At 44.5% G+C, this 12,375-nt stretch overlaps 1 protein-coding gene across 2 annotated transcripts in view; it reads right to left on the reverse strand.

Annotated features, from left to right (window-relative positions):
- Positions 1-12,375, reverse strand: part of COL6A2 (collagen type VI alpha 2 chain) — a 67,052-nt gene that overhangs the window by 35,729 nt on the left and 18,948 nt on the right. For both annotated transcript variants that reach the window (XM_020815149.3, XM_020815150.3), the window contains exons 6-12: positions 12,032-12,085; positions 5,829-5,873; positions 3,698-3,724; positions 2,343-2,369; positions 2,209-2,253; positions 1,178-1,231; positions 941-1,003 (exon numbers count right to left, since the gene is read on the reverse strand). In XM_020815149.3, coding sequence (XP_020670808.3) covers positions 941-1,003; positions 1,178-1,231; positions 2,209-2,253; positions 2,343-2,369; positions 3,698-3,724; positions 5,829-5,873; positions 12,032-12,085 — 315 coding nt within the window. The remainder of the gene's footprint in view (positions 1-940; positions 1,004-1,177; positions 1,232-2,208; positions 2,254-2,342; positions 2,370-3,697; positions 3,725-5,828; positions 5,874-12,031; positions 12,086-12,375) is intronic.

A 12,375-nucleotide genomic window follows, 5' to 3' on the forward strand; every position in this document is an offset into this window, starting at 1 on the left:
ACCAGTTGCAGTTGCCGGACCGTCTTCAAAGGCAGCCCCACGTAGAGCGCATTGCAATAATCTATACGAGATGTTACCAGTGCTTGTGTAACTGTCATGAGACTCCGCTCGTTCAGGTAGGGCCGCAGCTGGTATAATTTCCACAGCTGAAGGAAGGCGCCTCTGGCCACCGAGTCCACCTGGGCTTCCAAAGTTAGACTGGGGTCCAGGAGCACCCCCAGGCTGCGGACCCTGTCCCTTAGGGGGAGTGTAACCCCATTCAGGGCAGGGAAATGGCCCTCCAACCTGTCTGGTGAAGCACCCACTAACAGCACTTCCGTCTTGTCTGGATTGAGTTGCAATTTACTAACCCTCATCCAGTCCATTATCAGGTCCAGACACGAGTTCAGCACAGAAACCGCCTCACCTGGATTGGTGGAAAACGAGAGGTAGAGCTGAGTATCGTCAGCATATTGCTGGCTCCTCAGCCCAAACCTCCTGATGACCTATCCCAGTGGTTTCATGTAGATGTTAAACAGCATGGGGGACAGTATTGAGCTCTGAGGAACCCTATGACATAACTGCCATGGGGCAGAGCAACTGTCCCCCAGCACCACCCTCTGGACACGGTCAGCCAGGAAGGAGTGGAACCACCGTAAAGCAGTGCCCCCAACTCCCATCCCAGCCAGCCTATCCAGAAGAACGCCATGGTCGATGGTGTCGAAAGCCGCTGAGAGGTCCAGGAGTATCAACAGGGTCACACTCCCCCTGTCTCTCTCCCGGCAAAGGTCATCATACAGGGCAACCAAGGCAGTCTCTGTACCAAAACCAGGCCTGAAACCCGATTGAAATGGATCCAGAAAATCAATGATTCTATGATTCTATGATTTAATGAGTTTCCCAACACCTGTAGCTTACTTTCATTGGCTTTCATTTGGTCCCTTTAAAGAATGGTACAGACCTTCATCCCTTCATCCCCTGGTAATCCTTGATCTCCTGCACTTCCGGGGTAACCATCAGGACCCTAGGAAGAAAGAATCACTTGTAACCTAAGCATATGGCACAGGATTCAGAACATAAAGTACAAGCAACAGAAACAGGATGTGTGACTAGACAAAAAATGACCAGGTCATCTTATTTTTTAAAACAAAGATTTCCCTTCCCTCAAGCCCCACCTCTATAAGGCTAAACTTCTTACCCTTTCACCTGGGTCCCCCTTACAGCCAGGAGGTCCAATCCGTCCCAGTTTGCCCTGGAAAAATTATAAAACAGAGAGGAACAAGATCATGGTTATTATTAAATGAGGGAAATTCGTTTTTTTCCTCCAGGAAAATCCTGTGCAGATTTTTCTTTGGAGAGGAAGCATTCTAAAAGTGAAAGCAGGCTTTAAGAGAAAGGTTAATTTCCCCATGATAATCCAACTTCCCTTCTCACAAGGACTTTCTCATAGTTACGTGTCTCAGGAATCTAACTTGCAAATTCCCATGTTTAACTTCTCAATACCAATCACAGAACAAAAAAAAATGCAAAATGCAAGGTACACAGACAAAAATTAACATGCTATACAGACATGCTTTCACCACTAAGGGGTACACTTCTGCAAAATGATATGGTAAAAGTATTGTCTATCTCAACGCTTAAGTAGTGTCCTGCACTACTGTAAGGAGGGAGGAGAGTGTTAAATGAAGACATAAAAAGTTGTGGAGTGTGGTGCTGTGCCAAAATAACACTTTGTTGTGACACTTCAGTCAGCTCTACTTCTTGTCCATAAGTCAATAACGAGAATAAGATGTGGATGTTAACAAGGGCCTTGTGGTGCAGTAGTTACACTGCAGTCAACCCTTTGCTCATCACAACCTGAATTTGATTCTATGGGGTCCAGGTAGCTGGCTCAAGGCTGACTCAGCTTTCTATCCTTCTGAGACTGGTAAAATGAGAACTCAATTGCTAACGAGTAAAATGTTATAAACCACCCAGAGCGTGCTCTAGCCCTATGGGGTGGTATATAAGTTGAAAGGACAGCGGCAGCATGTCAGGACTTGGGAAAAAGCGATTTAGAGGTTGGCTACTATTACATTGAATATTCTATTGTAAAGCGAAAGGAAAGAGTCATGAATCCAGTATTCCATTTTGGAATGGCACTGAAAGCTTACTCTCAATTTTTCACTTCCCCTTTAAAAAGGCAACCTTTCAATATAACAAAATGTAAACTGCATTGAGCAAATGTACCTTTTGTCCATGGGTGCCATTCCTTCCTGCAAATCCAGCAGAACCCTGAAAAAACAGAGCCAGGACATCAGAAACCGCTTTCACTAAACGAACAGAGCTGTTACCATGGCTAGCATTCAAAGATGTGAACTCACCTTTCTTCCATCTCCTCCAAACTCTCCCTGTTAAAAACAAAAGACAAAGAAACATAATGAGTCAATGCCTGCTGACACAATGGCTTGGTAGATTGTGAAGAAACTGTCTGAGTCCCAACGGATTGCACTGTAGAATTCCATATTACAAAAACCACATGCCAAGTTCTCTGCGTTCTTATACTGATTGGCCCCACAGAAATGCATACAATTCCACACGCTCTGCATGGGAAAGGCTTCGTGCACGTGCAGATCGCTCAGAGTGTGATTCATAGAGCTACAAAGAAGAAGCATTCGTTGGAAACTGCCCTGGATAGCCTAGTTTATATTCGTGCAATTGTCAGAATTTCAAATTGTTCTTTAATTTAGTAAGTAAGTATAAGCAAACCTTTATTTCAAATGCATGCATATCTACTGACTGATTTTTATATTCTGCAAAATCCTTCAGATACAGATGATTTTGAGGTGCCTCCATGTAATAAAGGGCTAGTCTACACGGCTTGGCTGGAGTGGACCTGATCGGGTTAAATAGGGTTGATAAGGAGGTACAGTATGCCACCTTGGTACAATCCTCACATCCAGATGGCATATAGACCTCTAACAACCCTATATGGTGCGTAGCAGCCTTTACTAATCTCATGAAGTGGCTTTATAAGATATCCACCTCATGGTATTAGCAAATAAACCACTTCCTCAGCTCCATGGAAGAGACAAGGAAGTGAAAAAAATTTAAGTTTTTAATTTAACTTAACACCAAATTTAACAAATTTTAATTCAACACCAGATCTTCATTGTATCGTTTTAAATGGAATGCTTCCTCTCAGAAGCTTTTGTTTGTTTTGCTTTTCAAAGTCCAGTGGAGAGTGTGTGCGCCTGTAGGCAGGCCCTCAACTGGGCCTTGCAAAGCAAAGCAAACAAATGCCTACAAGGAAGAAGATTTCCATTTCAAGTGATGCAGTGAATAGTCACTGTCAAATGCATATTTTAATTCCCCCCCCCCCACTTATTTGGCTCCTTCATGGAGTCAAGAAGATGACTGATTTCTCAAAATCCTGAAGTGGCTTACTTAATCAAGTTCACAATACTGACAAAAACCTAGGATTTGGTCCATTCCCAGCAACCACATGGGTTGGAAACAGTCAAACCAGAGTGATCCTACCTGTACCATGACAGAAGTGCAGGTAGGAATGCCTGCCCTAGAACGGACCCAATGATTGGGTCCATTCCAGTAATTATGTCATTTTACTGCTCTCAAAAGAAGCAACCTGTCCCCCCCCCCCCCATGATCCCTTTATAAGCTTTTAAAAACACAACATACTTCCCAAGATTTTTTGAAAGTAATATATAGAAGACTTTACCTTTTCTCCTTTCAGGCCACGAATACCCTGTGAAAGGGAAAACATGTTGATTTTAATTGATAAGTGTACTACTTATTTAAAATTCTGTATTTGTTTTGATATGCAGGACAAAATCATGTTGCATAGCACTGCCTGAACAATGTGAACACTGTCATTTGCAGATTGCTGCTGATTGAAGACTTTATTTTTAAATAATTTTAAAAATTTTAATAAATTTTAATAAAATTTCCACACATCCAGATATTAGCATTATACTGAGAAATCATTTTAAACCAGTCCCACCTCCTCTAAAAGTAATTAACAGTTTAAGGGGTTTACCTAAACCCAATAGAAAAGAACAAAAACAACAACAAAAATACAGATTTTATGCACTCCAATTTGGATATATTTGGATTACTGACTCCACCTCTTCTAAAACTGACTCCCTATGAGTCAGGCTCTGCTTTAATTAATTAGATTTTTATTACTATGGTGAGAAGCTAATGTAGGACTTTTCATAGCTGTAAGAGGTGCTTTAGACCTTTAACAAAGAAGAGATTTAATCAGTACTTCGTGAAGCCTTGTGGCACAGGGGTTAAACTGCTGTACTGCAACTAAAACTGTGCTCACAACCTGGGGTTCAATCCCAGGTAGCCGGCTCAAGGTTGACTCAGCCTTCTGTCTTTCCGAGGTCGGTAAAATGAGTACCCAGCTCGAGGGGCGCGGGGGGGGGGGGGAGGCAATATGCAGCTTGCATAATTAACTTGTAAATCGCCCAGAGAGTGCTTGAAGCACTATGGGGCGGTATATAAGCAGTACGCTTTGCTTTGCTTTGCTCTACAAAAAACAATAAAATGCACATAGAACAGTTTGCCAAGATAAAATAGGCTCTTTCAGCGAAGGCATTAAGGAAGTATTTACACTCTTCTTCTATGCTACAGCCCCAACAAAAATCACCCCACAACATGGGAAGAATAGGCATCCCACCTAGCTACACAGAGCTATTTGGATTTCAGGTGTTTAGAGTTAGATTTGCTATTCTGTGTACATTTTGAAGCAGAACAGCAACAATCTGGTACATTCATTACTCACTCACTCAATCCCTCCAACTTTCATTTAAGAGATGCAACAATTATTTCTGTGTTACCTTCAACTGGCACTTGTGTCATCTGATGTTTCTGCTCCTCCTGCTTTATGTTGTCTGTATACATTTGCAACATGCACTCCCTGTCCTTTAAACATCTGTGGTATTCTAGTGAACTGGATATGTACTGCCCTGTCCCCAATGCTCAACTCACTTTTCCTATGTCTGGGTCTTGAAGGTGGTCTTCTTGTTAGCAATATGGGAACAACTCCTATGGACCAGGATCATGGAATGGATTCTTCATCAGCATGGCATTCAGTTACCATAATGGGATATTTGCTCAGCATTAGAGATGGGCATGAAACAGACCACAAACCAAAAAACCCAACAAACGGAATAGTGCTCAGGCACTAGATGGGTGGGATACAAATGTAATGAATAACATGACATAAAATACTGGGCTGGTTCGTGGTTGATTTCCCTACCGATTTTGGGGATCTCGTTTTGCTGAAATAAAATGAAATGCCAGACATTTGTCCCCCATGGCATTTCATGTGCTTTGGCAAACCAGGATCTCCTGTCTGCCCCCCTTCTTGCTGTCCCCCATTACTCGGCTGACCTATCTGCTGCTTCTGTGGCCACTGCTGCCACAGGAAGTGTCCTGATCCGCAGGTGCCATCCTCAGGGGCAACAATCCTGGCAGGGAAGCCCTGGCTAGTAAGCAGCCCTGCTTCCCTGCCAGGAGCCAGGTGGCTGCCTCTGTGCCTGCACTGTAAAGGTGTAAATGTTTGTCTCACATTCCCATGTTCCTTGCAGTTCTGAGTGTTGCAGAGCCAAATGCTATGGTCTTCTGTAACATCACAGAAAAAAGAGATAAGCCAGTTATGATGAGTTGTTAAGATGGACTGATTTTTAAAAAACGGCATCCTCTTATTGAAGATTGGAGAGAAGTAATGGGGAGCATCTCATAGCCAGCACGACTGCTAGCAGTGCTGACTGTGAGATTCTTGGAGTTGAAGTCCACAAAAGTAACTGTTCATGTAGAAGCAGAGACTCAATATTACTCACTTTTGGACCAGGATATCCAATGGGACCTTCAATTCCTGGGTCACCCTATATGAAATGAGCAAATATGACCGTTAAATACAGAAATAATAATAATAATAATAATAATAATAATAATAATAATAATAATAATAATAATAATAATAATAATAATAATAATAATAATAATAATAATAATAATAATAATAATAATAATAATAATAATAATAATAATAATAATAATAATAAAAGAACATCTGGCAGTTCTGCAGTCTTTGCGCATAACATGCAAGGGAGTAAATCCCATTAAGCTGTCATTTTTTTGGTGTGATTTACAACCATGGAGTCATACCTCCAACAGATTACAGTATAGATTCTAACTGTTTCTGTTTTAGCAATGATGAACCAAAACTGGTAAGATACTGAGGATGATACAGGGTTTAAGTATTCAAGAAAGCTGAAAGAAGGTTGATATAGACACCACTTCCCATAATGAGCAAACATAGTTCTTTTGTCTTCTGTTAAACCACACATTTTGTCTAGCAGAGGAGAATTTTGGCTGCATGTAAATGGCATGAGTGACAGTCCTTCTCTCAAAGTGCCTTTCTCTTTGTGGCAAAAGCATCCGTCTCGTCCAGGTGTAAAGTCAAAACATGGTTCCGTGTACAGCCGGGATGGGTAAAGTGGAGCCCTCTTGCCAGGTGCCCTCTAAACTCTTCCAGGTTTTGCAGCCCACCACCACCACCACCACCACCACCACCACCACCCTCTGCTGGCAAGAAATGATACAGTGCTCTTCCTCAAAGCCTCCAAGGAGCTGGTCCTTTTCCTTTGAAACAGGTCACAGCCCTGCTCCTCCCCATCCCCTTCAACACTCCCAAGTAGCCTTTTTCTAAACCAGAAATGAACATCTGTCCCCTTCTGGTTTCATTCTTTGATACTTTTGGCTGTCTGTGCAGCTCGCAGAGAATCCTGGAGGCAGAAAAGGGTCTCTTAGACCTGCCCAAACCTTGAGATATTTGTTCAAGCGATCATCTCCTCCCTCTTCCCCACAGTTTTTTTCTTTCTTTTCTGCTTTGAAGTATCAAAGTGGTAGATTTCATACAGTTTGCATGGGCCTGCTGCCACGCCATGACTGGAAATCAGCACATAATGCAAGGAGGCAATACACAAGCCTGCCCCCTAAAGGATCATGCTCTCTGAGCAAAGCCATTGCCTGTCATCAGGGTCATGTTAACAGGAGATAGGTGAGACAGTTGTTTGCCTATGTGTATGATTCAGCCGTGGTGTCTCTAGCAGTTCTGGCTCACTGGCTGAAATCCTGTGCCTTAGTTACACATGCAACATCCAGTTGCTTCTTTCTGGCAATTTTAGAAAAAAAAATGTCGGTTGAAATAATTCTTTTCCTATATCATAAAGCAGTGGTTAAACTAAAGTGACATATTTCACCAAAACAGGAATAGTTTATATATGGTGGTTGGGAAATCCTAAGTAGGTCAGGACTCTGGTGGAGGACTAAGGATTTTTCAACCATCCACACCTGAGTTCCTATCTTAAATGAATAAAATGGGGAAAAATATTACCGTATTTTTTCCTAAAATAGTTAGAGGAAAAAATTGAGGGTCGTCTTATACACAGAAGTAAACTGAACGGCTGGCATGCAGAGCCCTCTCTGTGGGCCTGTGACCCATACCGATGTTGCTGCCCTTGCTCAAGCTCACCCCATTGCCTTATCCCCTGCCCGAAGGGAGCCCGTGAGTGGTGCTGGAGGAGGTGATCGGGTGGTGATAGCAGGAGGAGGCGGAGGCAAAAGGAGGCGGCTGCCCATTGACTGTGGCTCCAGATCAAGCTCACACCGCCAGAGCCGCAGTCAATGGGCAGCTGAACATGCCTCCTCCTTCGCCTCCTCCCCCTGCTGCTGCTGCCGCCACTGCCACCAGATTGCCTCCTCCAGCGCCACTCACAGGCTCCCTTCGAGCAGGGGACACGCCATCAGCATGAGCTTGAGCTGAACTCCAGCAGCAAGCAGTGCTGTGCCCTGCGCTGTGCTGGCATGGGCAGCAGCATTGGCATGGCTCGCTCGCTCTCCTGCAGCACTGGAGCCGCAGCCAATGGGCAGCTGCAAGGGGTGGCCGAGTGTGGCTCCTCCTCCGCCACCACTGCTGCCCAGTCACCTCCTCCAGTGCCACTCATGGGCTCCCTTTGGGCAGGGGACAAGGCGGTGGTGAGAGCTTGAGCAGAGCCTTGGCAGTGGCGCTGGAGAGCAGATCAGGTGGGGCCGGCGGCAGCTGCAGGAGGCAGAGGCAAGGAGGAGCCCATTGACTGTGCTGCAGGAAAGCGAACGAGCCATGCCAATGCAGCTGCCCATGCCAGCCTGGTGCAGGGCACAGCACCGCTTGCTGCTGGGGCTCAGCTTGAGCTCACACTGCCACCTTATCCCCTGCCCGAAGGGAGTCTGCGAGAGGTGCTGGAGGAGGTGATCGGATGTTGGTGGCAGCAGGAGGAGGAGGAGGCGGAGGCGAAGGAGGAGCCACACGCTTGGCTGCCCCTTAGCACGCATCACGGCTGCCCATTGACTGCGACTCCGGCGTTGCAGGAGAGTGAGTGAGCGGGGTGGAGTGCAGTGCAGGAAGCCCCAGCAAAGGCCCTGCCTATATTTGGAGGGGGGGGAAAGGTGTCCCCTAGGTGGCCCTCTGGAGGACGTGCCAGCCCACTGATTTGGGCACTAGGGCTCAAAAGGGTCAAAATTGGGAGGTGTCTTATACATAGGGGCATCTTATAAATGGAAAAATATGGTAGTTTTATAGCACTGCAATTGTAATTGTAACTAATACATTTAAGTAACTGAATTAACTCTTTTCGTATAATATTTATTTATTTATTTATTTATTTATTTATTTATTTATTTATTTATTTATTTATTTTATACCCCACCTATCTGGTCGGTGAGGACCACTCTAGGCGACTAAGCCTAGAGTATAAGCAAAATGTTCTTCTCCATCCTTCCTCCTTTCCTCTTCTTCCTTCTCCTTTTCCTCTCCTTCCAAAGTTAGCAACCACACTATCTGGGTTGTCCGGGACATTCAGATCTTTCTGGTATGATTCCTCTGTGTATTCTTGCCACCTCTTCTTGATGTCTTTTGCTTCTGTTAGGTCCCTCCCATTTTTGTCCTTTATCATGTCCCTCTTTGCACAAAATGTTCCTCTAATATCTCCAATTTTCCTGAACAGATCTCTGGTTTTTCCTTTTCTGTTATTTTCCTCTATTTCTTTGCATTGTTCATTTAAGAAGGCCCTCTTGTCTCTCCTTGCTATTCTTTGGAAGTCTGCATTCAATTTCCTGTAACTTTCCCTATCTCCCTTGCATTTTGTTTCCCTTCTCCTCTCTGCTATTTGTAAGGCCTCGTTGGACAGCCACTTTGCTTTCTTGCCTTTCCTCTTCTTTGGGATGGTTTTTGTTGCTGCCTCCTGTACAATATTACGAGCTTCTATCCAAAGTTCTTCAGGCACTCTGTCCACCAAATCTAGTTCCTTAAATCTGTCCTTCACTTCCACTGTGTATTCATAAGGGATTTGGACTTTTACTGAATAACTATCTCATTGTTCAATCAACTATATCCCAAGATATTTATTTTTGCCAACACACTCCATGCTTTTATATCTGACTTTCCTGGGCTAGTTGCTTTTCACTCATTCCATAAACTTAGTTTTCTTAACACTCACTTTTAGATGGTGATCATTGCTTCTTGTTGTCACATGCCATCAAGCTGGAACTTTCAAGGCAAGTGAGATACTTCAAGTGTTTTTATAAGTTCTACACTCCCAGTGAGCTTCCATGGATGAGTGGGAATTTGAACCCATGTCTTCTAAGCCCTAGTTCATCACTCTATCCTCTACACCACACGGGGCATCCCATTTATTCCTTACTTCACAGATTTTAGTGAACAATCTTGGCAGGCCATTTGAATCACTGGTTTCCAAGCTTAGGTCCCCAGATGTTCTTGGACAAAAGCTCCCAGAAGCTTTCACCACTAGCCGTGCAAACTAGGACTTCTGAGAGTTGTCGTCCAAGAACATCTGGAGACCCAAGGTTGGGAACCACTGGTCTGAATGGCCAAGGAGTAATATGGTATCATTGACACATCAAATGTTGCCGATAACCTTTGCATTGACAAAGGACACTGTCGTTTGAATCACCAAGTGCTTTTCTAAAGATGTTCATGGCAAACAAAGAGAAAAGCAATACTTCCGGGGTCCCCCAGTCTGCAGCCTGGTACCGGGCCATGGCCTTGGCAGGACTGGGCTGCAGAGACAGATCTCCCACCCACCCCCCGCATGCATCACCCCTACGCACGCCTACATGCACACACAGCCTGCCCCCACACACGCAAGGGTCAAGCCCTAAGAGAAAATATTGAAAGAACTGGACTAGAGATTGGGGTATTCGTATTCGTATATCCCCATGCAGCTGGACTTGATGAAGGTCTGTCCCCTGAGGCTGAACTGTCCACCCATGCATCCGGCACCAGCAGTGGCCTCGCTCATCCTTCCAATCACTCCTGGAGCACCGCCCTCTTCCTGCTCGGCTAGCCCATCCAGGCAGGAGGAGGGAGGAGGACGAATCTCCTTTCACGGCTGCCGAGTGGCCAGCTGAGCAGGAAGACAGTGGCACTCCGGGTGTGATTGGAAGGACGAGTGGGATGAGTGCTGTCATTATGATGGGATATGTAGTCAGAGAAATGTAAAATGGAGTCAGACAGATTCTGTGTGGAGATGATTTGAAAGACATTGGAATGTCTTTTTCTAAGTGCCATGAGAGTGTTTTCCTGAAGACCATTACAGCCAGGATCTAGATATCGTGAAGGCCAAATTGAGAGGCCCGTGGAAGGCTCAACATTCCAAGTTAGCTGAAGAAGAGATAAACAACACCTGGACTCTCATGGGAATAAGGAGAGGAGAGAGGTGATACAACTTCTTAAGGTTAATTGGTTAACAGCCAGAAGGGCCATGAAGAAAGGAGGAGTTAGGAGAATGTAGAAAAATGGACAGTGGGTTATGTGGAGGTATCTGACTGAAAGTAACGGAATGTGATTCTGATGGTTCCTGTGTTGTTCTGTGATGAATTCAATTCCATGAAGGAGAGAGGATGTCAGTAAGGAGACAGAAGGGGGTGGGGCTAGCCCACCATAGCCCACCTTAATTAGCTTTTTAGTGTTTTTTATTTTTAATGGGGAATAGTTATCTTACTTAACTGCAATGATCTTTGAATGTGTTCTTGATGCTAACGCTTATGCAATATAAACTGATTTCTAATGAAACTCTATTTTTCTAATAAAAATTAATTATAAAACATTCTACTAAAGGACTGGTCTCTTGAACAGCAGGGTCTGGCTAAATCCAGGAAGTGGAGAGGGCCACAAATTAGCTATCATTTAAGAGTCCTACCTAACTGAGCTTTAGTGAGTTCCAAGGATTCACAAAGCCCGTGTGCCTGTACTTACAAAGTACTAAGTAAGTGCAAAGTGTTCTTTTTAGGTCAGATTTGTTCAAAGGGCTTATGCTACACACTGCTGAGGTCTTGGGACTTGCCCCAGTGCAAAGGTGGTAGATAAGTGCCTGTTGAGCTCTCTGACCAAATGCCCAACGGCCCTTTAGGGGGGTCCGGTGCATCATAAGTGCCACGGCAGGATGCGTGAGTGGACGGTTTGGCCCCAGGGACGGACCCTTATTAAGTTTAGTTGCAAGGGTTCAGTATGCGAATACCCCCATCTCTAAACTGGACATATTTAGCTTCAAGAAACGAAGATTGAGGGCAGATATGACAGCACTTTTCAAGGTTTCCACATTTTGGACCTGCTGTAGTCTCCGGATCAAGTCCAAGGGCAGCCCCACATAGAGAGCACTGCAGTAGTCATACTGAGGGGGGCAGGATCTTTTTTTGATCATTCCAGAGTGCAGGACGCTTAATAACAGGCTCCAGCTAGAGGAAGCCAGATTTAGGCTGAATATCAGGGAAAACATCTGAACTGTCAGAGCAGGACAGCAATGGAACCAATTACTTTGGGAAGTGGCGAGTGCTCTAATGCTGGAAGCATTGAAGAGAAAATCAGACAGCCATTTGTCAGATTGCTTTGATTTGGATTCCGGCATTGAGCAGAGGGTTGGACTTGATGGCCTTAAGGTCAGCAGAAGAGTTATTTCAGCCCCTACATTTCTTATTTACTCACCTGCCGTCCTTTCAGTCCAGAGACGCCTGGAACTCCCATGTTACCTTTTGCACCCTAAACAAACAAACAAGAAAACAAAATGTTAGAAGAGCATATTTTGCAACTTACTCCTTATAATAAAATGGCAATCTCAGTAGTTATAGTGACCAATATGTCTATGTTAGGCAGTACCTCAGAGATAAAAAAAAAATAAAAAATCTCAAAGAAAGCCTTAATCCAATCTAAAGAAGGAACGTGACCAGGCTTTCTCCTTCCCTTCTCTCTCTGCTCCCCAGAATGTAATGTATTCTGGGAGTCACAGCCAGTGGCCAGTAAGGGCAAGGGAGCCATGAGTAAAAAGAAAA

Source organism: Pogona vitticeps, chromosome 1 (genome assembly GCF_051106095.1).
Source record: "Pogona vitticeps strain Pit_001003342236 chromosome 1, PviZW2.1, whole genome shotgun sequence".
Taxonomy (NCBI): domain Eukaryota; kingdom Metazoa; phylum Chordata; class Lepidosauria; order Squamata; family Agamidae; genus Pogona; species Pogona vitticeps.